The 22,094-nt window shown below is 34.8% G+C and overlaps 1 protein-coding gene and 1 long non-coding RNA gene across 3 annotated transcripts in view; one reads left to right on the forward strand and one right to left on the reverse strand.

The window, feature by feature from the left end:
* The window catches only part of LOC125836077 (uncharacterized), a 405,731-nt gene that overhangs the window by 186,066 nt on the left and 197,571 nt on the right, over positions 1 to 22,094 (reverse strand). The window lies entirely within an intron of this gene.
* Positions 10,993 to 22,094, forward strand: part of LOC125836062 (guanine nucleotide exchange factor SPIKE 1) — a 57,206-nt gene continuing 46,104 nt past the window's right edge. Inside the window, exons 1-9 of the mRNA XM_049515146.1 lie at positions 10,993 to 11,073; positions 11,604 to 11,687; positions 18,201 to 18,363; positions 19,764 to 19,891; positions 19,975 to 20,087; positions 20,166 to 20,221; positions 20,355 to 20,452; positions 20,565 to 20,702; positions 21,771 to 22,079. Of these exons, the coding sequence (XP_049371103.1) occupies positions 11,607 to 11,687; positions 18,201 to 18,363; positions 19,764 to 19,891; positions 19,975 to 20,087; positions 20,166 to 20,221; positions 20,355 to 20,452; positions 20,565 to 20,702; positions 21,771 to 22,079 (1,086 nt within the window). The 5' untranslated portion in view covers positions 10,993 to 11,073; positions 11,604 to 11,606. The remainder of the gene's footprint in view (positions 11,074 to 11,603; positions 11,688 to 18,200; positions 18,364 to 19,763; positions 19,892 to 19,974; positions 20,088 to 20,165; positions 20,222 to 20,354; positions 20,453 to 20,564; positions 20,703 to 21,770; positions 22,080 to 22,094) is intronic.

Below are 22,094 nucleotides of genomic sequence, written 5' to 3' on the forward strand. Positions count from 1 at the left end.
AACCATCACTAAATCCTGCAATCAGACTTTGTCAATCATAGCAAGAGTAGTATCAGTACAAATAACATGTATTGGTAGACATCATCGATTAATTTGAATTCACCATATAATATCATGTTAATAATCAAAGAAACATGAAACTTAGAGATATAATTAGGACTCTGACCCTTTACGTGGCCAGCACTCGAGAACCATATTGACCCCCAAGCGAACCCTTGTCGTGGCTCATTACTCAGCGAAAGACTTACTCAAGAATATATGAACCTCAAATGTAAACTCAACTCATAAAGATATCATTACTATGATAATTTAACTCAATATATATGAAATACTCAATAAAACATAACTTATCAACTCAAGTCTTTAAAATATCATAAAAGAAATGAAAAAAAGACTCCTCAACTACTACTGTCTATGAAGCCTCTAAAATACTATGATGGAAGTCGGGACAAGACCCACGACATCCTAACAAATTGGAAGTAAATGTGGAACCCTCCAGAAGCAAGAAGGCTCACCAAAGCTTAATGTGACTGCAAGTGGTAGCAACGGAGCGCCTGTTGATGACCCTGAATACCTGTATTTGCATCATGAAAAGATGCAGGCCAAATGATGTCAGTACATTGAAATGTAGGAGCATGTAAGGGGAACTCTGAAGCATAAACATAAGTTTGAACTAATAAAAAAGAAGACACACTCACCTCGTCTCAACTCAACTTGACTCAACTCAAGAATACTCAACTCAATTCAATATGAAAGAAATAATAAAGATGCAATATATATATATATATATATATATATATATAAAGCTTTTAAACAGTAGATAATAACTCAATGTATATAAAAGAACGACAATAAACTCTTTGCTCTTATTTGGGGGATTCTCTAATCGACAACCATCACTATGAGCAATGTGATGATATATCGTCTCGCCCACGCTGCCAGAACTATCCTATATCTTGCCGGAGTATAGGACATCCTCAACTAAATGGACCCACTAAGCTATGCTTAAAATCAATAATGAACCATTTAAAAGGTATGATCATTTACCCATGTTGGCAAACATGGTTTATGAGGATTTTGAGTTCTCTGAACTCATCCACATATCGGTGCTCAGTACTACTCCCAATAATATATATAGCTCATGCCCACATTGCTTAAAAGATTCTCTTAAAAGAGATAATACTCTAAACTCCTCATGAACTCATTTAGAAATCAAGATTTCCTCTCGTTTTAAATGTAAAAGTGTTACATACTTAGGAATACTTAGTCCCCTTATACTCATTTTGAAATATGAAATCTACTCTCCTCATTCTCATACTCATTTACTCAAGTCTAAAAAAAATTATAAATGATTGCAAAAGACTTCTCAAAATGACTCAAAAGGACTCCCTCGAACTTTACTCTTAAGTCTATCTGAATTTGAAATGTGAATTCAAGAGTTATGATTAGGATATATAGGATCCCTTAATGATTAATGAAGACTTAGATAGGAGGTAATAAGAAAAGAGCAAACACACGATTCAAAGGTACACATATAAGATGAATAACAGAGGCGAAAGGGGCCTGACGCCCCTGGCGCAACAGTGGCCCCCCGAGCCTGTAATACCCCGCAACTAGAAAGAACTAGAATTAGAAAGAGTCATTTTTGGAACGGAGAAGGGCCTAAAATGCCCCTCAAGTATTTGAATTGGTACAAAATTACCCTTCATCCACCTATCGGTCCTAAAATACCCCTGACGTCCACCTTTCGGCTTAAAAATACCCTTATGTCTAACAGATCACTCTCATTAGGTGGATGGAGGGTAATTTCGTACCAAATCTCATAGTTTAAGGGCATTTTAGGTCTTTTTCCGTTAAAATAATTTGAAATTACTTAATATATAAGCTCATGTGATTGACTTGATTTTGAATTTCATAGTAAATTTAAAATTATAAAAAGGTTAGGCATCTACTCTCTAAAATACTCCCTCCCTGGCCCTTCACTTCCTATCTCTTCCAAAAAAAATCTATTTGTGTCTTATCCACAATTTTTTTTTAATTCATGACAAACAAAAGATAAAAAAGGGAGGAAAATAATGATGCATTCATATATAAATATTTAGTTCAATAAAAGATGACTTAATTAAGAAAATATGTACAAATATTACATTTTTTTGTGTGTACCCAAAATTAAAAATAAAAGAATAAAAATAATCATTTCTTTTATCCCCACCCTCATCCCATCATGACAATAATACTAAATAAAAGATTATAAATATGTGAGTTCATTTCAAGTTTGAGTCCCGGATATCCTAATTAAGAATAAGAGATTAAAAAAAGGAATAAAATAGAAAATGAACAAGACATTTGGATAATTGAGAGAAAATTTTATATTAATGAAAATCATAATATTTTTAGATGGACAATCAGTCGGGGTAAGTATGAATTTTAGTTGGATTCCCATTTATGAGTTGAGTTATGTTATAATGAATTGGGTTTGATTTAAAATAGGTCAATAGAAAGATATCATGAAATTATTTTTTTCCAATATTATTTTCAAGTGTATCGGGTCAAAATATGAATCATAAGTGGTAGAAAAATAGTATTTTTAAAAATATCATTTTTATCATTTATTTGATAAGGGTTTAAATTTGTACCAATCACATTAAGCAATATAATAAATAAATATTTAATAATTTTACTTTAAGGGAGCTATTAAAAATAAGGGCAAATATGAGTCAAAAGATTAACATTGAGGGTATTTTTGAGTCGAAAGGTGGACGTCAGGGGTATTTTAAGGCCGATAGGTGGATTGAGGGTAGTTTTGTACCAACTCAAATACTTGAGGGACATTTTAGGCCCTTCTCCATTTTTGGAAAGAATGAAAAATCTAGAAAATTGGTTAAGTTATGTTAAGTTTGAGTTTTGGGTAAATTTCAAACGACCATAACTCCTAGCTCAGGATGAGTTAGGTGTACTTCCAAATATCGTACAAAAGATCTTAGAATTATCTTTCCAACGCCTCCGAGTTTACTCAATTCCGAGCTCATATGAGTGAGATATTCCCATTTGAAGTTGGGTTGTTTAGATAAGAAAAGTCTAATACGGATTTTGGAAGGGTAGTTTGGTCTTTTCGTTACAAAATTATTTTATTTCGTTTTTAGGGGTTTGTTTGGGGTCTAATAAGATTTAGATCAGTTTAGTCAATTGTAAATTCACGCTAGGGCTTGGAGAAAAGAGAAAAGAGGAGAAAGGAGAAGAAAGTTCAAGATTCGTCGATTTCTTGGAGAATTGTGTGTGGATTTCTTCAAGGGGTGATCCCTACGAGGTATGTGAGATCACATAGCGTTGGGTTAGTTCACCCACACGCCAATCATGATTCAATTCAGTGAAGTTGTATTATTTTGAAAGCAAATCCTATGAGTTCTTGATGTTAATTCGTTTGAAATCTTGTGGGTTCTTGTTGTTGAAGTTTCTTGAGGTTGATTCACATATTTAGGTGTGATTTTGAGTTGAATATTGCATATATTGAGGGTATAGTCAATCCTAAGTGTTTGGGGAAAGAACTAAGTTGAATTAGGGGTTTAGAGTTGAAAAACGAAGAAGAAAAGTCGGAAGCCAACTGGGCAAGGGCCTGGGGCGCCGCCCCAGCCAGAGCTCCCCAAAAGGGGCTCTGAAGTTTGGGCTCTGGGGCACCCCGCAAGCCAGAGTGCCCCAACCCAGGCTCTGAAATTTAAGGGCTAACGCCCCGCGCCTCTCAGAGCGCCAGGGACGCCAATTCACCCACTTCCCCCCCCATTTTTCCCGTGTTAGTTCTTTAGCAACGTACCTATGTTTCCTAGTTGATTCCAACACTCTAAGGTACGTCTAAACATTATGTAATCATCCATAAACATGAGATCATGAACCTTGAATCCATACTTCAATTCAGGAAAGTTAAGAATCAAGTCAAGGGAAGTTCATAAAGTTTTTCAAAAGTCTTGCACAAACGTTTTAACTTTGTTTTAAGACTTGACCTTTGAGTTGAGTAAAGAGTAAGAGTAAAGTTCATTTCTTCAAAGATTATACGGGAACTAAGTATTCCTAAGAGTTAAAATGTTTTCACATTTGAGTAAGAAAGGAAACACCGATTTTCAAGAGAGATTTTAAGCTAAGTTTTGAGTAATTATCTCAAACCAAAGAAAGAGTTTTTGTTTTAAAAACATATAAGCTTAGTACATTTTGGGAGTAGTATTGAGCACCGATATAGGGACATGAGTACATAATACCTCAAGTCTCCATAAACCATGTATCCATCATGGGTAGAAAATGATCATACTTTTTAGATGATTCCTTAGTGCTTGTTAGCATAGACTAGTGGATCCACTCACTTAAGGCGTTCTCTATGACGACAAAGTATAGGACAGTTCTGGCAGCATGGGCAAGACTCGGCTTATAGTGGTGGTTGTCGGTTAGAGAAACTCCCACAATATTCTATTACTTTACATGTAAACTGAGTTGTTATTACATTTCTTTAACAAATTGAGTTGCTACTACTGTTTTAAATGCTTTGTATAACTGCACCATTATTGTTGTTTTACTTTGCATTTGAGTTGAGTTATTCATGAGTTGAGTAAAGCCAAGGTAAGTGTTCTTTTCAGATTCCTTTCAAGCTTATGTCTTGTTTAATATTCCCCTCGCATACTCGTACATTCAATGTACTGATGTCTTTTGGCCTGCATCGTTTTATGATGTAGACACAAGTAACCAGGATCAACATACAACGCCTCGTTGAGCACCCAGAGTTAGTTGGTGAGCCTCTTTGCTTTCCGGAGGACCCCTTTATCATTTGCTTTAGTACTTTATTTGTAAGGATGATCAGGGGTCTTGTCCCAACATCCCTCCTTGTTTTAGAGGCTTCATAGACAGTTAGTAGTTCAATTGTCTTTACATTGTTATTTCTTATGTTAAGACTTGAGTTGCCTTTATGGCCAGTGAATTTTTCCATTTTACATCTAAGTTTGAGTTATAAAGTTGTCTTTTAAGTCTTCCGCTGAGTAAGTAAGCCAAGCCAAGCCAAAGGTTCGCTTGGGGCCATTATGGTTCTCGAGTGCCAGTCTTACCCAGGGTGTAGGCTCGGGGCGTGATAGAGCCAGCCCTCCATTTACTGGGCTGGTTTGGGGTACACTGCAGGCGTAGGGCACCAACCTCCTTGGCACTACGTGGGGGCGCCCCTCCAGCCTAAACCCAAAATGTTTTAACGAATTTTTCTTCTCGATTTTTTGTCCCAATTCACCTAGAATCGATTGATTTCTTTCAAACTCCCTTAGACTCATAAACCCAACACAAGTAAACGAAAACCTACTTAAAATCCCTCAAGAATAACACTTATTCGTAAGACCCTCACCTCAAGAACTCAACAAGACTTCATTGTTAAAGAATGAAACACAAAACCTCAAGAAATCTCAATATACACAATCTCATGGACGAATTCAATAAGGAAACTCATGATTAGCGTGAAGGTGAACAAACCCATTACTATGAAAACTTACATACCTCGAAAGAACTAAGTTCTTGGTGAAAATCCTCAAATTCTTGAAGAACTCCTTGAAACCCCTTCCTTAAAGAACTAAGTTCTTGGTGAAAATCCTCAAATTCTTGAAGAACTCCTTGAAACCCCTTCCTTTCTCCTCTTGAACTTTTCCCTAACTTTCTTTGTCACGACCCAAGCCTAGGGCCTAGACGTGACCGGCGAATGGGGAACCCGAATGAGCCCCAAACAAGCCTCATAGCGTATCATTACACATCCTTGGTCGCGGAAGCAATTAAAATGACCATAAGCAATAAGCATAATCGAAGGGGGAAATCGGGACTAAGGGAGCAAGAAAAAAAGAAGAAATGATACATAAATACCATAGATGAGTCAAGCTCAAGCATAATACACAACTTGTCCAACACCACCTCTAAACATGAGTACTTAGCGGGGGCCAAGACAAACTACCGGGCTCACCCTCATAGTCAAAACATAACTAAAAAGAAAAGTCTTATACATAGCAAAAAATCATGAGCAACGTCCCCGGAATGGAGGACTCACCAATAACCTTGGTAGGAAATCGTATTAGCCACGCGGAGGAGGATGGTCAAGCGGTGCTCCGGTCCCTACATGGTGACATCATGTAGGCATAGAGTATGCGTTAGTACGTTTGAATGTACTAAGTATATGGGATGCAATGCAATGCTACAATAGATGGACATCATAGGAAAAATGCATATTCATACCCGATAGATAGCACATAAATGAAATGATATATATAATGACGCTTACATAAAAATCATATTTAGTGGGACGTAGTACATGTGTGGTGAGTGACCATCAATATAGTATTTTCAAGGCCTACCACCCCCTTGGAGAGGCGAAAGAGGTACAAACCCCTCAATGTGGTTACCCGGGCCTACCACCCCCGAGCTAGGGACCAAGGTACAAACCCCTTGATATGGTTATACGGGCCTACTACCCCCCGTACTAGGCAACCAAGGTACCAACCCCTTGATACGGTTATACGGGCCTACTACCCCCCGTACTAGGCTTGGTCGACTCACAACACTTTTATAGAGAAAATCATATACATGTATCCCTTTCATCATCATTTCAATAATTATATAATCATCCGACTCATAGGATGTACATTGGACCTTCCATTTCCTATGAATTCTATAAATGACATTTTATCAAACACATGGTGGGCTATTGTTCATGTAGATAAAATCATGTCTTTCAAGAGTACTAAGTCCAACCAATTCTGAAATACATATAAATCAGCCCACCAACAACATACATATATATATATCAACCTTCATAATTTGATCATGGAAGCATGAAAACCATAACATCACATAATAATTCCATTTCATGATAATATGCAAAAATAGACCATAATAGAATGTGTAGTAGTAATTCCATAATTCAAGAGTTCATAAATGATCATAAGGACCCATAAACTTGAAGTAAAATAGAGGATAAATGGTTGGACTTGTGGAAAGGAAGGTTTCCACAATCAACCCACATACCTCAACTTTGGAGAATCCTTGATGAGGATTGGAATGGAGAATTGATGCTTGAGATTGAGTCTTTAATCCGGAATTAAAACTTGAGATGTTTGAATTTGGTTGAAGATCTTGGTGGAATTTTGGAGAGGGATTAGTGAGTGTTTTTGAGTGTTTTGAAGCTGGAAAGAAATATAACTAAGTATGGGACAATCCTCTTTTTTATAAAAGAAAATCGTCCCAGCCACTACAGTAACGTAGCTCATTGGAAATTGCGATTCTGCCCGGACAGGTTTTACGAAAATGATCATAACTCCTTCATCCTAACTCGGAATGAGGTGAAACCAATTGCATTGGAAAGCTAACTCAAAGGGCTTTAATTTAATAGGTAGCGGCCCTTCCAGTTCCTTGTGTGCTAAGAGATATGCCCCCTTTAAAGTTGACCCTAAAAATCGCATTTTTTTTGCGATTTTCGAATTTTGATACGGTTGTTCTAAAATTCGGGTTAGACTCATTTCCCACTCAATTTGACCCCCTGAATAAAAATATGAAGTCGAATTTCCGAAATCATGCACGGATTTTGAGATATATGAAAATTACAATTATAGGTGTTTCCGAAGCACATTTTCGGGCATTTTTGGGGTCGTTTCATTCTTGAAGGTTTTAGAATGAATAAAAATTGACTTAATCTGATTAGACCACTTAACTTAGGTGGGTAAAACGTGTTAGGATAGTAGGGTAAGGAAAAAACCAAAATATTCCTCCTTAAAATGGATGAATTTCCTTAACTAGATAGACTATACTTAAAACGGGTATATCTCCTTCATCAGAACTCAGAATTTAGCAAACTCGGCATGTTGGAAAGATGACTCAACGACCTTCGATTTGACACCTCATGGGCTACCTAAATCATCATGTGCCAAAAGTTATGGTCGTTTGAAGTTGACCCTAAACTCACAATTGAAGAGTAACTTGAACCAATCTCTATTTAGCTCTTTCTAATTTAGTTCTTTCTAAATTTAGCTCTTTTTAAGACCGAGGTGTTACAAATCATTACTCTTACTATAAGTTGTATTACCTTGGAACTTATACGTTCTATTTTGAATCACCTATCTCCTTTCTCTACCAAGTTCACCATTTAGGTCATTTCACCTTTATATCATATCATAACCTAATCCTTTTATCACATAAAGATTTCTCGAACATAAGATCATTACTAACTCTATTACCAATTTACTATTCTCTTTGAAGTTTCCATGCCAACACTCTGATCCTTGTCCAATTTAGTATATCACTTGCAAAACCATCATTAACCACCTTGACTCAACCGCCATCCAAGACATGTTTAAAAACATAACAATCATGCAAATTTGATTCATTGCACCTTTCAGATAAAATCCCTAAAATACTAATACAATATTTAGTATGCAATCTTGATTTACACATGGATCACCTCAGCATTTATATACACCAATGCGGCTACTCAAGGACCGACATGTGCTGAATATAACACAATAAATAAATTCGATTCATTCACGGAACCAATATATAACAATCACGTCATGAAGAAGTAATTTCGATTCTCTCATGGAACCCATAGTCAGTGTATCATGCGTGGTATTGATGCCAACCGTTAGTATGTACTGGCGTAGTACTCTAGCCAACCATATACGAATATTCATGTACAAGACATGGTATTCAATCAAACACTTAGGGGTTGTTTGGTAGAGTGTATTAGGAAAAATAATGCATGCATTAGGTGTGTGTATTAGTAATACCTTGTTTGGTACACTTTTTCATGACATGTATACACTATATTGTGTATTCAGTTGTGTATTACTAATACCAAGAAATTCTAGGTATTAGTAATACATAACATTTTAACACTTGCATTAGATTATATAATTACAAAACTATCCTCAAAAGCCTTTTATAAAAACATTTTCCAAGAATCTCTGCAGCTGGTCTTGTGCTCACCAAGGATACCATTACTCATTAATACATTTCCTTTACAAAGTAGTTGCCTATATTCCCCGGAGGGGGTGGTGTAGAACTAAAGATTTCTCATGGGTGGTAAATAATTTGAATTTGTTCAATTTGACAAGTTGAACTTTATGGTCCTGTAGAGTTTTACGTGTCTTCATCGCTGGACTCTCTCATATTGAATGCTGTTGATATTGCCCTTGCTATTCAATATAGTTTAATAAAAATATTTACTATTGTGACGATTAGTTTGATAAATGATGTTTTAACAAATAAATCTTTTTTGATGTTTTAGCAAAGAACCTTGTTGCAAATGAAGTGTACAAAGAAATAAAGTGTGAAGGATATTTTTGCGAACATACATTTTTCTAATAGAAATTATGCAGATTTGTTATTTCTAATACATCAAACCAAACATTGTATAAGAAATAACTAATGCAAGCATTACTAATGCAAGCACTACTAATGCATGCATTACTAATACACTATATTTTGCATTGTTCTTATATACTCTACCAAACGACCCCTAGTATATACCAAGCATAATACCCTAGCCAATCGTGAGATATTCTCTACTAGGCATAATATCCGAGCCGATTAGCAATCACATATCACATATCACAATCACAATGAATACAAATCACACTTGTACACTAAGTAAACACATCCGTTGCATGCGATCGATAACAATATAATATAAAGCGATCAAACAAACATAACCTATCCAAAAAGATTCATGCCCAAACAATTACCGATCATAATCTGATTACCCACAATTACCTTTCCCAGGATAACACCCAACATTCATCATAAGATCAACATTAACTAAGCAAATTCATCCTCAGCCTAAGCCACAACTAACCACAAATTCAATCATCCAAATTTTGTGCACGAAGACCTACACATGCAATCTCTTGATAACCTACAAAATATTATGTAAATAAAGACATGTCTAACTACTCAGTTAAAAAATAAAATTTAGCCTACCTGGACGCCATGCAATCACTGAAGAACTCAAAGCACAAGTCTCTGCTTCGTGGGATGAATTTTAACGGACGTAGATAGAAAATTTAGGGGTTTTAACCTTTCCTTGCGTACTGAAATTCCTCTCCTCCATTGTTCTCGACCTTAGAGCTGCTTAAGGGATTTTTTAAAAGTAACCCTCATTTATTTTACCACTGAAGAGGAGGAGGAAAATAAAAGAATTCACGTTTTCAAGTTTTGCCCTCGCTGATCCCGCTATAGCAGCGCCGCCATAGGTGAAATATTTCTGCTATGGTGGAATGAAATTCAGCCTGGTCAATTTTTCAAATTCTTAAATTTTTCGTCATGTACCCTAAATTTTAAATCGACTACATATTTCAAAATATATTGAGGTTCTGCACGAGGTGCCTTTAGAATAATGACGGACCAGGTTGTTACACCACTACTTGACTTAAAAATAACAATTATTTTTATTTATACATTTCAGAATCAAGTCAATTACTTTTTGAAGAAATTATACTTATAAATAGCAATTTTATTTTTTTAAAAATGTTTGGAATTGCATTATCTTGCAGTTGGGTCGGCACTATTGCACTCGACTTTCAAATAAATCTCCCCTCCCACCCAAATGAAATTGTTTTAAATGGATGTTTGATCATATTTCATTGTGAACTTTGAAAATATAATTTTGTTTTTAAAGTAAAAAATGATGTATAAAAAAATTGAAGTTATGTTTGACCAAGGATACAAGTTATTTTCAAATTCTTAAAAATTTAATATCCAACTTCAAGTTGAATTTCAAAATTTTATGGACTAACATAACTTTCGAAGTTCAATTTCGTCAAAAATGAAAAAAATTCATTGGCCAAACACACCTCATTAAGAATGATTTTAAAAAAGAAAAGAAAATGAAAAAAGAAAGTCACTACGTATATTTTGAGTTATTAGTTGATTTAGACCAGTGTCGATTTTAATTTGACTATATTTTGACCAACACAAGTCGCCTGAAAGCTCACCCCCTCTCTGCGCTGTGAGCTTTTTCCTCTCCGTCGGCTTTCCTCTTCCGTACTCTCCGCCGGTTACTTACTCCGGCGAAATCGATCTGTAAGTTTTCACATTTTTCTTTCTCCTCCCCTCTCTCCCTTTCTCCAGATTTGCTACTTTCTGTCTCTCAAGGGACAGAAAACCCTAACTCTTTTTGCTAAATGATTGTGCAATGCAAATTGCAAGTCATATTGTCTTTGTTTTTTCCAATGCGCAATGAAAGCTACAGTTTCGATTTGTAAATATCTCTTCGTGATTTTCCCCAAATTGATCTGCTTTGCCTTCAAAGTTGTGTTGGTAAACTGACTACTATAACTCTGAGTATGACTAACCAACTTTTCTGTAACAATTCTCTTAGAAAGGAAGAAAGCAAATTATTGTAGGCTCTTGTCATTTTTAACCGTTAAGGTTAAGGAATTAGCTTTCTTTTGTTTGTTAATGTGTTTAAATTGTTTTTGTAGCATGTTTTTGATATGGCATTACTCTACATTGTTTGAAATGCAAGATTTGTACATCTCCCGAGTAAAACACCCTTGCCTCTTCTTACAGTACTCTGTTTGATATTTTTCACTATGTCTATTCTTTTGCAGTTGATGGAAACTTCATCTAGTGGATATCGATTTCGGAGAATACCACACCATTCCTTCGCTGGTTCCTTGAATTTAGATCCACTGGTGAGTTTGGTATTCAAGCTTTTGGACTTACCAATGCTTCTTTGTATGGACAGAAAGTGACAGATTGGGAGGAAATAATCTTCAGTCTCATTTGTTATTTTCTTAACTCTAGTCTTTTTCATTGTCAATAAAGAATTACAAGGATGAGATATTTAAGCTTAATATTCTTAAGAAATGAGAACTAAGTCAGTAGGGATCCTGTTAGTGCTGCAAGTCTATTATAGCCAAATTACTAAGGAAGGCACTTTGTTTGGTCTATAAAGATGCTAAAAAGACCACTTCTCCCCAAACCGAATTCTTCATGCATTCATCTTCGTAGTCCTTACATTGCTTCCATGCTAGGATTACCATGGAATTGTCATCAAAGTTGCCTCTATAAAGCTTTACCTCCTTCTTTCTGATAAAGCGTGCGTTGATTTAGAGTCTTTTGCTATTTGTACTGGGAGCACCCTTGGAGGCCAACTTGCCTTGTGCTTGGGGTTTCCATCCAACTTATTTCCTTTTCTCTTGGAAGTCTACCAATTATATTGGGAGAGCACTTTTGTGAATTTGTAATGTGATGTAAATACATTTGTAATGTAAGTACAAATGTGATCACTTGTTTTTAAGCCAAAAAGACAAAAATAAGCCTAAAGCAATAAGCCCATCCAAATAGACTCTTATTTACTTGTTGAGTAAGGTATGGAAGTAGTATCAACTTTTCTTTGGATCAAAGATGGTGTGGGGAGAATATGTTGGGGATGTTCTTCCCCAATTTATTTAGAGTTTATAGATAGAAAGAGATAATGGTGTAACAAATTTTTGTTGGTGCAAGAAGGGGAGTTTGTGGGACTTGAGATTCAAAAGGAATTTACAAGAGAGGGGGGGGGGGTGGATTAATTCTTAATGTTGAAACTACTCTACTAAATGAATACCATGCTCACGGGTGAGAACTCGTGGAGGTTGGAGGGGGGAAGACAAGTAAGTAATAATGTATTTTAAGTCAACTTATACTATCATAAACTTTTGTTGTGAGAGTAGTCGAGATTTCCATGTCTTTTTTGATTTTTGGAGCACCTATCAAAGTTTGCTTTTTCACTCGTGGGTAGCAAAAGCGGTCGATTGTAACGACAAAGATCATGAGAAAGAGTAGTAATTTTTTTATGTACATATGTTTAGGAGAAGAAGTTTTATCACTTCTTGGTACGTTGCCAAGGGGCTTCACCCATGTGGTGGTTGAATTGTTTCGTGGTAGTGGGTAATGGAAGGCTAAGTGAAGGATACACACAGTTGTGTCACTAGAAGAAGAAGGAGGTGTTCACGGGTTAGTTATTGGTCAAAACCAAAACCAAAACAAAATCAATTTAATTGATCTTTAAATTATTAAAACCAAATCAAACCAAATATAATATGCAATTATCAGTTTGGTTGTTATCGGTTTTGGTTCAGTTATTAGTCATACGCGAAAATAAAATCAAAAGACAAGGTAAGGAATAGAAAAACAAATAAGTTAGCAAACAAACACTTGCCAACATCATCTGCCATAATTGAGTCTTCACTGACAATGGAGAAAATGAAATCAAGATCAGAAGAGCCAACAATTGGATCATGCCTCCAAATTGATTCCATTAAATCCTCCTTGGTATCGAGGAAGAGCGATATTTTCATCTTGATTGTTACCATTCTTGTTTCCAAATACGCTATTAAGAGCTAGATGTTCACATACTTGACAAAAGAATGCCATTGGCTTTTGTAAATGTTCAAACTATTAGGCCATCTAGGTCTTTGAGCAAGGCGCGAGAAAACAAGGATCATTTCCTTTTTGGTAAGTAAAACAAAAAATATTTAAAGCTTTGAAGTTATAGTGGGTAATATGAATGTGATTAGCCTAGAAATTTTAATTGAGGTCATAAATATAGTAGCTTAGATGAAGGAGAACTCTTGATGTAAAGTAGTTATGACAGATCCGTGTTCTCTCTGTTTGAGCAAGGTCATCAATTCAAAGATAAATCACATTGAGAAGAGTTAGAATGAGTCATCGATATTTTGAGAGTGGTGGGAATACTAGAGAAAACTGATGGGTAGACAAAAGGAATATAGGGATGAAATGCTAATTAGTACTCAAAATTCAAACATAAGATTTTCGTGCTAGAGATTCTTAAGGAAGGAAGCAACAAAACATTTGATTTCGCAGAATGGTTGTTAATGGGGCGACAAGTGTATTTTGACAACTATATCACAAAATTTTTGAACAAGGTTTTAGTTTCATTTGGGTTTATTGTCATACTAAAGGGTAAACAATCAAGCGGGCGGGGTGACCAGTGCTTTCGTGTGTTCACGTAGGGTCCGTGAAAGGGCTGCATCCCAATTGGGTGTGGTGTAGACAGCCTACCCTGACACTTAATTTCATACTTTTTTCTTACAAATTCCTTGGCATACTTCTCAATCTTGAAGCTTGAATCTCCATTAGCATTTCTTAATAGGGCCTTGTTGTAAGTTGAGGTCTAAACCCCTTATTTCTTTGGGGACTTTATCTACTCCTGATGGATTAAGTGGAACTTCCTAGCCGAATCTGTTGAATGTTATTGGAAATTCCTCTTAACGCCTCTACAATTTAATACCTTGTACGTTAACCAAATTGTAAAACAATGAAAATGAAGTATGTAGGGATGTTTGTAAGTGTACTCTTAATTAACACCTTTGTCCCTCTTTTGCCAAGCACCTCTTCTGTCATCCTACTACCCCCGTCTCAACATTTTTAACCACAAAAAAACAAAGCTGACTAGATGGAACTTATGTCTGATAACCAAGCGGTCCTTCACATTGCATCAAGTTCGGTATTTCATGAGATGAGTAAGCACATTGAGATTAAATGTCACTTTGTCGGAGAAAAGATACTCTTAGGAGATATTATTACAAAATTTGTGAAGTGGTGATCCGTCTGTAGATATTTTCAGCACGTCCATCACTGGTAATTACATTTGTAGCAAGCTCAATCCATATGACTTGTATGCACCCACTTGAGGGGGAATGTTAACATAGGAATAGGAGTATGGTTTGTATATAGTATCCTACTTGGAGAAGGAATGTCATGTATGCCTATAAATAGGTCTTAGTGTAATAATGTAGCTACACAATTCAATAATATTTCTCAGAACTTTCATATCCCCATAGCTTATATCATGTCCTCGATAAACTGAAGATGTACCCTGATCTGTCTAATCACCTCTCCCCAATATTTTTTCAGCCTCCCTCTACCCCTCTTTAAATCCATCATTGCCAACCTTTCACACCTCTTACCAGGGCATATGCACATCTCCTTTTCACATGCCTAGCCATTTCAGCTTCACTTCTCTCAATTGGTCCATCACGGATGCCACTTTCATCTTGTCCGGGACATCTTCATTCTTAATCTCATCTCTCCTAGTATGTCCACATATCCATCTTTGCATCCTCATTTCCTCAACGTTCATCTTCTGAACATGAGAGTTCTTGATAGGCCAACTCTCTGCTCCATTCAACATAGTCTGTCTAACTATCACTTTGTAGAACTTACCTTTAAGTTTTTGTGGCACATTCGTATCATACAAGACTCCCGATGTGAGCCTCCATTTCATCCACCAGCACCAATACGATGTGTGACATCATCGTCAATTTTCCCATGGTAGAAAATATGTTTTGTATGGAAATACATCTTATGGTAGGATTTTTCCTTTCAATCTCCCAAATGACAAAAAAAAGTTACATTCATTGTATATTTGGTGCTGAATCTCAGTTTAACTTGGGTAGCATAGCACATATACGTACTAGTGAATTCACCCGCGCTTCGCGCGGTCATGAAAAAACACAAATAATTTACTAAATATTATTTAAATAGAAGAGGTATTGTATATATGTCTTTTTTTATGTATATATTTAATATATGTGAATTTTAGTTGAAATTTTTAAATACTTTTTGAGAGTTTCTTCTTACATAAAAAGAATATAAAATAAAATAATTATATTATACCTTCGTATAAATGTATAGATGTATATTTGGTTCCATAGGAAAAAATATGATTATTTTTTACATGTTATCATCTTCTTTAGAAGTGAAAGAACATTCTTGTAATTTATAACGATTTAAAAATAAATAACATAAATACACTATTTTTCAAAGTAAAAAAACAATAGAAGAAGAAATAAATAAATATACTTTTAAAGAATAGATGATATATATTGGGTTTGTTAATTATAATTAATATACTTTTAATGTAAATAAGTAATGGTTACAATTAAATAGTGAGTAATGTTTTAATCGTGGAACTTCTACGTACTAATTAGCTTTAACGTAGAATAATGATTTTTATAATGTGATAAAATATAATTAACGTTCTTATTCTTAGAAAGTTAGTCAATTAATTGTTATTGTAATTTCCAAACATTATGAGCATGTAAGCCAAAATAAACTTAAACAATGATGACCCAAAATGTCCTCTTCTCGTATTTATTTTAGATTTAGGCTATTTATCTAGATACAATATATATTTGATTAAATATACATACACCATCTTCTTATTTTGAGTATTAGAGATAAATCTAGCACTAATTTATAATCCCCCAGTATAAAACAAACTAATAATTAGTTAATACTTTATATTATTCATTTGTGTTGTTGATTTTGACTTTGTTCATTTCGATCTTTTCCGCCCTCCTCTACCAAATATGAATCGTAATTATGTTTAATGAAGTGAATTATGTAGAAAAACAATAAACAATACAACTTGACCTTATGATGAACAAATAAGTTATGCCCTTTCTTTATAATATCAATAACAATGATTGTGTCTCAATTATTTCAAATAATATAAATGTTTCTTCTTTGTGTATATAAACTTTTTTAGAAATACCTCATCCTCTTTCCCTCCATGTTACTGTATATTTATCTTTTAAAGTTTTCACGTAGGCATATTTCTCGATAGTTTTAAGAACTTACATAACAAACATCAAATAAAGAATATATTTTAATTATTAAAATTTATTTCTTTTAAGCAATCGATTATAAATTTTAAAATTTGATTAGTAATTAGCATCTTTTTCAACATAATTAAGTTACTAATTTGAACCAAGAGAGAATATTTATAAATTCTAAACTTGATTTGTACTTATAGCAAAATTTCAATCATAATTAAGATAAATTTGTGAGGAAGTGGTATTACTTTAGGATCTTACTCTAGTATTTTATAATACTAATTTGAACTAAAAGAAATTATAGACTTACAACAATAAGATGTTCGTATAAAAATTAAACTTAAGAGGCATCATAAAGATACACAAGAAAGAAAGAAAGAAATAATACAATACACATATCATTGCGACTTTAATCATTAAAATAAAAAATAGAAGGAAAAACTAAATCAATATACATAATTGTCTAAGATCTTGTCATATCCTCTTCACAAGCCTATCAATATTCAAGAGTTTTTTTTTTTTTCAAGTCAAACAAAAGCGGAGAGGCATCACTGTTGTTGATATCCACTTCACAAATCTATCACTATTCAAAAGCTTTCTTCGTATAAAAATTAAATTTAAGAGGTATCATAGAGATATATCAGAAAAAAAAGAGAAAAAAGAAATAGAACAATGCACATCATTAAAAATAGAAGGGAAGAGAACTCAATACATAATTATCTAATCTCTTGTCAATATTCACTTCACCAGCCTATCACTATTCAAGAGTTTTCTTCTTCTTTTTCAAGCCAAATAAAAGCATGAACATAATACTATAGTGAAAATGAAGGGTAACTTTGGATAGAATCTCATGAAACAAAAAATATGAATTTATATAGAAAATAATGGAGGAATACCATAAGGTATCTTAACTTTCATATTTGATATTTAAGGGTTATGAATATGAAAAGTTATAAATCATGAGAGTTATAAATATATGCACATTATATCTAATAAAGAAGATATATTGTAGTGGGAGAGGGTTATGAATATGAAAATTTGGAAATTATGAAAGTTATAAATATATGCACATTTTATCTGATAAAGAATATATATTATAGTGGGAGGTGAAAAGTTGAGTAATTGAATATAAAGACTTAATGATATATTTAAAAAAACAAATAAATTAAATGAAGAAAATGGTCAAAAAAAGAAGAAAAAAGATAAATATGAATGGAGGCCATAGAGAGGTGCCACATCACCTTGTCTATGTTCCTCCTTTATATATAAATAGATTCCTTATTAAGTGCTTGAAAGCCATCCTTCATAAACCCTATGCAGAATTTACAATGTACAGTTTGTGCTACTAACTTAATCAAGTATTCTTATTTTTATAGTTGCATCGTGCAATTCATGTATGGTCCTTTTGGATTGTTGATAGAATGTGGAGGCAGATTATGTCTGTACCCACTTTGATATTAAATATTATTTTGACAAGTTATTCAAAAATTATCTGTGCGATAAACCATTTCATTCTTAATCACCACTTGATAAATTCCTTTGTCCTATTATCATGCTCTCATTATTCTTTCCTTTTAATTGCAGCTTGATGAAAATTTGGAGCAGTGGCCACATTTAAATGAACTCGTGCAATGCTACAGAACCGACTGGGTAAAAGATGAGAACAAGTATGGTCACTATGAAAGCGTCAGCCCGACTTCATTTCAGAGTCAAATATATGAGGGTCCTGATACTGATATTGAAACAGGTGAGATACCCTACTGGGACACCTCTTCTCTGTGTATGTGAAGATTAAGGGTTAGGGGTCACTGATATTCTGATGTGTCTTGTGTGTATTCGTGAGTAGATTGTGTTCAACATTTTGTGAAAGGGTGCCGATTTGAACGGAGAAGTTTCACATTTCATGTGCATCTATGCAACTCTTTTTTCCAGCAGGACATCTTCAATGCTCTTCATTCATCCATTCCTAAAGAACCTGACGATTCCATAAATTCTGAAGCTCTTCTTCTCATCTCTTCCAAATTAAACATCTTAATGGTGCAATACATGTAGAATTGTCTGCTAGTCCGTTTGTGCATACTATCTTTAAAATCAAGAAAATAAAGTGTATAGCAAAGTCATAGTAAAATACAACAATTTTTCTGTAGTATATTTCAACAACATACCCAGTGAAATCCACAAGTGAGGTTTGGGGAGGCTAGAATGTACACGGACCTTACCACTACCTCATGGAGATAGAAAAGCTGTTTTCGAAAGACCCTCGGCTCAAGTGAAACAAATTCCGGTATAAAGAAGAAGACAATGAAGAGAAATCGAAACAAGAAACAGTGCAAAAGTAGCTAAAACAACAATAAAATCATGTGATAATCGAAATGCCTTAAACAACATACTAGTGTAGATTATTATTAAAAAACAATAATAAACAATGATAAAAAAAAAAAAAACAAGAACTATAATAATAAAACTAGTACCATCGCAAACACCAACCACCCTAAGCAAGACAACACTACACTATCTACCACCCTTCTACCCTAATACAAGTCCTGCACACCCTCCTATCTAGGGTCATGACCTCGGTAGCCTGAAACAGTGTCATATCCTATCTTATCACCTCTTCCCAATCCTTCTTCGGTGTACCTCTACCTCTCCACGTACCTCTATAACCAACCCCTCACTCTGTCTCACTGGTTAACAAAATATATTAAAAAATTCGAATGCCAAATTTATTTTCCAAATATTAAAATGAAGAAATACTCTATGAATATGGAAATTCCATTAGACCTGCTTAGTCTAGAACAGAATGTGCAATCCTTGAATATCTGAAATTGTCCTTGTTGAAATAGCTTTCGTATCATGTAGTGAGCATCTTGTATTTCATAAAATTATATTCCTCTATTGTCGTCGTATCCAGAATATAAGTAGACACCTAGAAAGCATTTTGATTCTTTCCTGCCATGCAAACTAATGAGTGTTTTACAGCGGAAACAGCTTTCCTGTGGGTTTGGCATTTAAATTTCCTTTCAGCTAATTGCACCCTTTTGATTAGCTGAAAATAAATATTTGAAAATATAGTTACAGCCCAACTGTCCGCTTTGCAATATTATTGCCTTTCTTGGAACTAATGGTTATATGCTGAATTGTCTTCAGAAATGCATCTTGCAAATGCTAGACGGTCTAAGATTGAGGATTCAATTGATGGTGAAATCCCCAGCACTTCCGGGACACAACTCTCTGAAGATAATTTCTCTGACCTCTCAAATGCCAAAGTCTCCAAGGTTGTTTCCTGTTACACAAATGCAGATTGCAGGCCTTTTAAAATGCTCGTTCTCTAAAATTGATTCAAATCATTAACTTGCAGCATTTTGGTGAATCCCCTCTACCGACTTATGAACCAGTTTTTGACTGGGAAAATGAAAGATCATTAATAATTGGGCAAAGGATTCCTGAAGCTCATATGTCCCAGTATACGAGGTTGTAAATCATTTAACATTCCTTTTGTCCTCTCCCTCCTTGTAATGTTTCTTATCACTTAAATGGCTGTGGTTATAGCGGTCTGAAGATTGCTGTGAAAGTCCTATCATTGTCATTTCAAGCTGGACTAGTTGGTGAGTTTATATTGTTGAATACTGGTCTTGATTGTTAAAAAGATGTGTCTGCTTAAGATTTTTCTATTCATTTAAGCCTTTGAAATTTGAGCTGCCAGCACTCCTTATCTGAGTTTCCGAAGTTCTTTTGTAGAGCCGTTTTATGGCACAATTTGTTTATATAATAGGGAGCGAAGAGAAAAACTTTCTGAGGATTTTATTTTCCATGTATTGCCTACCGAAATGCAAGAAGTAAGCTGCTTCAGTTTTGCTTATCTTTTTCTTGGTTTTCATTTTTACTTCTCTCTAGTTTCTTCTGATGCTAGCCTGTTGTAATGTCTGTTTATTTTGGATCCATCTCCAGGCAAGCAGTTCCTATGAAAGGCGTTGCATTTTTCATCTAGATGCTCCATCAGCATCTATTTGTCTGCTAATCCAACTAGAAAAACCTGCCACTGAAGAAGGTGGAGTGTCTCCTTCTGTTTATTCACGAAAGGAACCAGTAAGTTTGATGACCTCCTCTGGGAAGACCTAACTTAATGATTGCTTCATTTTCAATACATTATTTTGTTTAAGTGATTTGTTATGCTGACACAAAGCTTAAATTTGGTCTTCATCTTTTTGTTGGTTACACTTATTTGGCATTTGATACATGGTTGCTGAACATTTAGCAGTTGCAGACTCTTGGAGAAAGGAATATGCTTCCACTTGGAATTCTATATAGGTCATTATTAGCATGAAGAAGTGGAGATATCCTCTCTACGTCCTGCCATTTTGGCCCACTTCTTTTTTTCTTACATTCGGAAAGAAAAGAACTGTACTAGACTTTGGGTGTATGGTATTGGATATGATCTTACTGCAGCCAACTGGATACCTTTTTAAGCCAAAAAACCTGCTAAACTAGAATATTTTTGGTATGCTGGACAGGAAATAAACATGTATCGAAGTTTGTGTAGGTTGTATTTTTAAAGATTTCCTTGCAATTAACAAATCTGCTCTCACCATTTCTATTCACACGTTTTTCATCTTCGTGGTATCAGACCTCTTACTTCTGTTTTTAGTTTAGTTATAGAATGTTATGCTCAAGTTTGATGTTATCCTTTCTATAGCTACACTGTTAGAGCCACATCAGTTTACTGCCATATCTGGACTTTCCCTTTAAAATTATTGAATTGTCAGTCTGGAAGCTTTAATCGTACTTCTAGTCTGTTTGTACTTTCTTCCAGTAGAGGACATACTTTCTTGAGATATCTGATTAATAAAGGAAAGGACTCCATCTGTTTTAGTTTCTGTGAGAAGTAAATCACTAGAAACTTTCTTGCATTTGATTTGTGGTGGTTGTAATTTGTTACTTTGCCAGCTTTTCTATCAAGTACATTCTGAAGATGTGCTTTTCTTGAGGTTAAACTATTGTAGTTTCTTCTCAAGCGCTAAGTTAGAAATGTTGTTTTGCTTTCGCTGAAGTACTCCAGCTTGTTTTTGCACGGATAGGTTTTGTTTATATGCAGTCATTTTGCATGTAATAGGATATGTTTTTTTCTTCTAATTGAATATCTCTACCTGTATGTAGGTTCATCTGACAGAGAGAGAGAAACAGAAACTACAAGTATGGTCGCGGATCATGCCTTACAGGGAGTCCTTTTCCTGGGCCATCATTCCACTCTTTGATAGTAACATAGCTTCTGTGGGTGGCTCTGCTTCTCCCAGCAGCCCTCTTGCTCCCAGCGTCTCTGCTTCAAGTTCACAAGAGGGTATCACTGAGCCACTTTCAAAAATTACAGCAGATGGAAAGCTTGGTTATTCAAATGGAAACTCCATCGTCGTTGAAGTGTCTAACTTAAACAAAGTCAAAGAAGGATACACTGAGGAATCTCTCCAGGTTTGTTTTCATTCA

Source organism: Solanum verrucosum, unplaced genomic scaffold (assembly GCF_900185275.1).
Source record: "Solanum verrucosum unplaced genomic scaffold, falcon-dt-bn FXZP01000208.1, whole genome shotgun sequence".
Classification (NCBI taxonomy): Eukaryota; Viridiplantae; Streptophyta; class Magnoliopsida; order Solanales; family Solanaceae; genus Solanum; species Solanum verrucosum.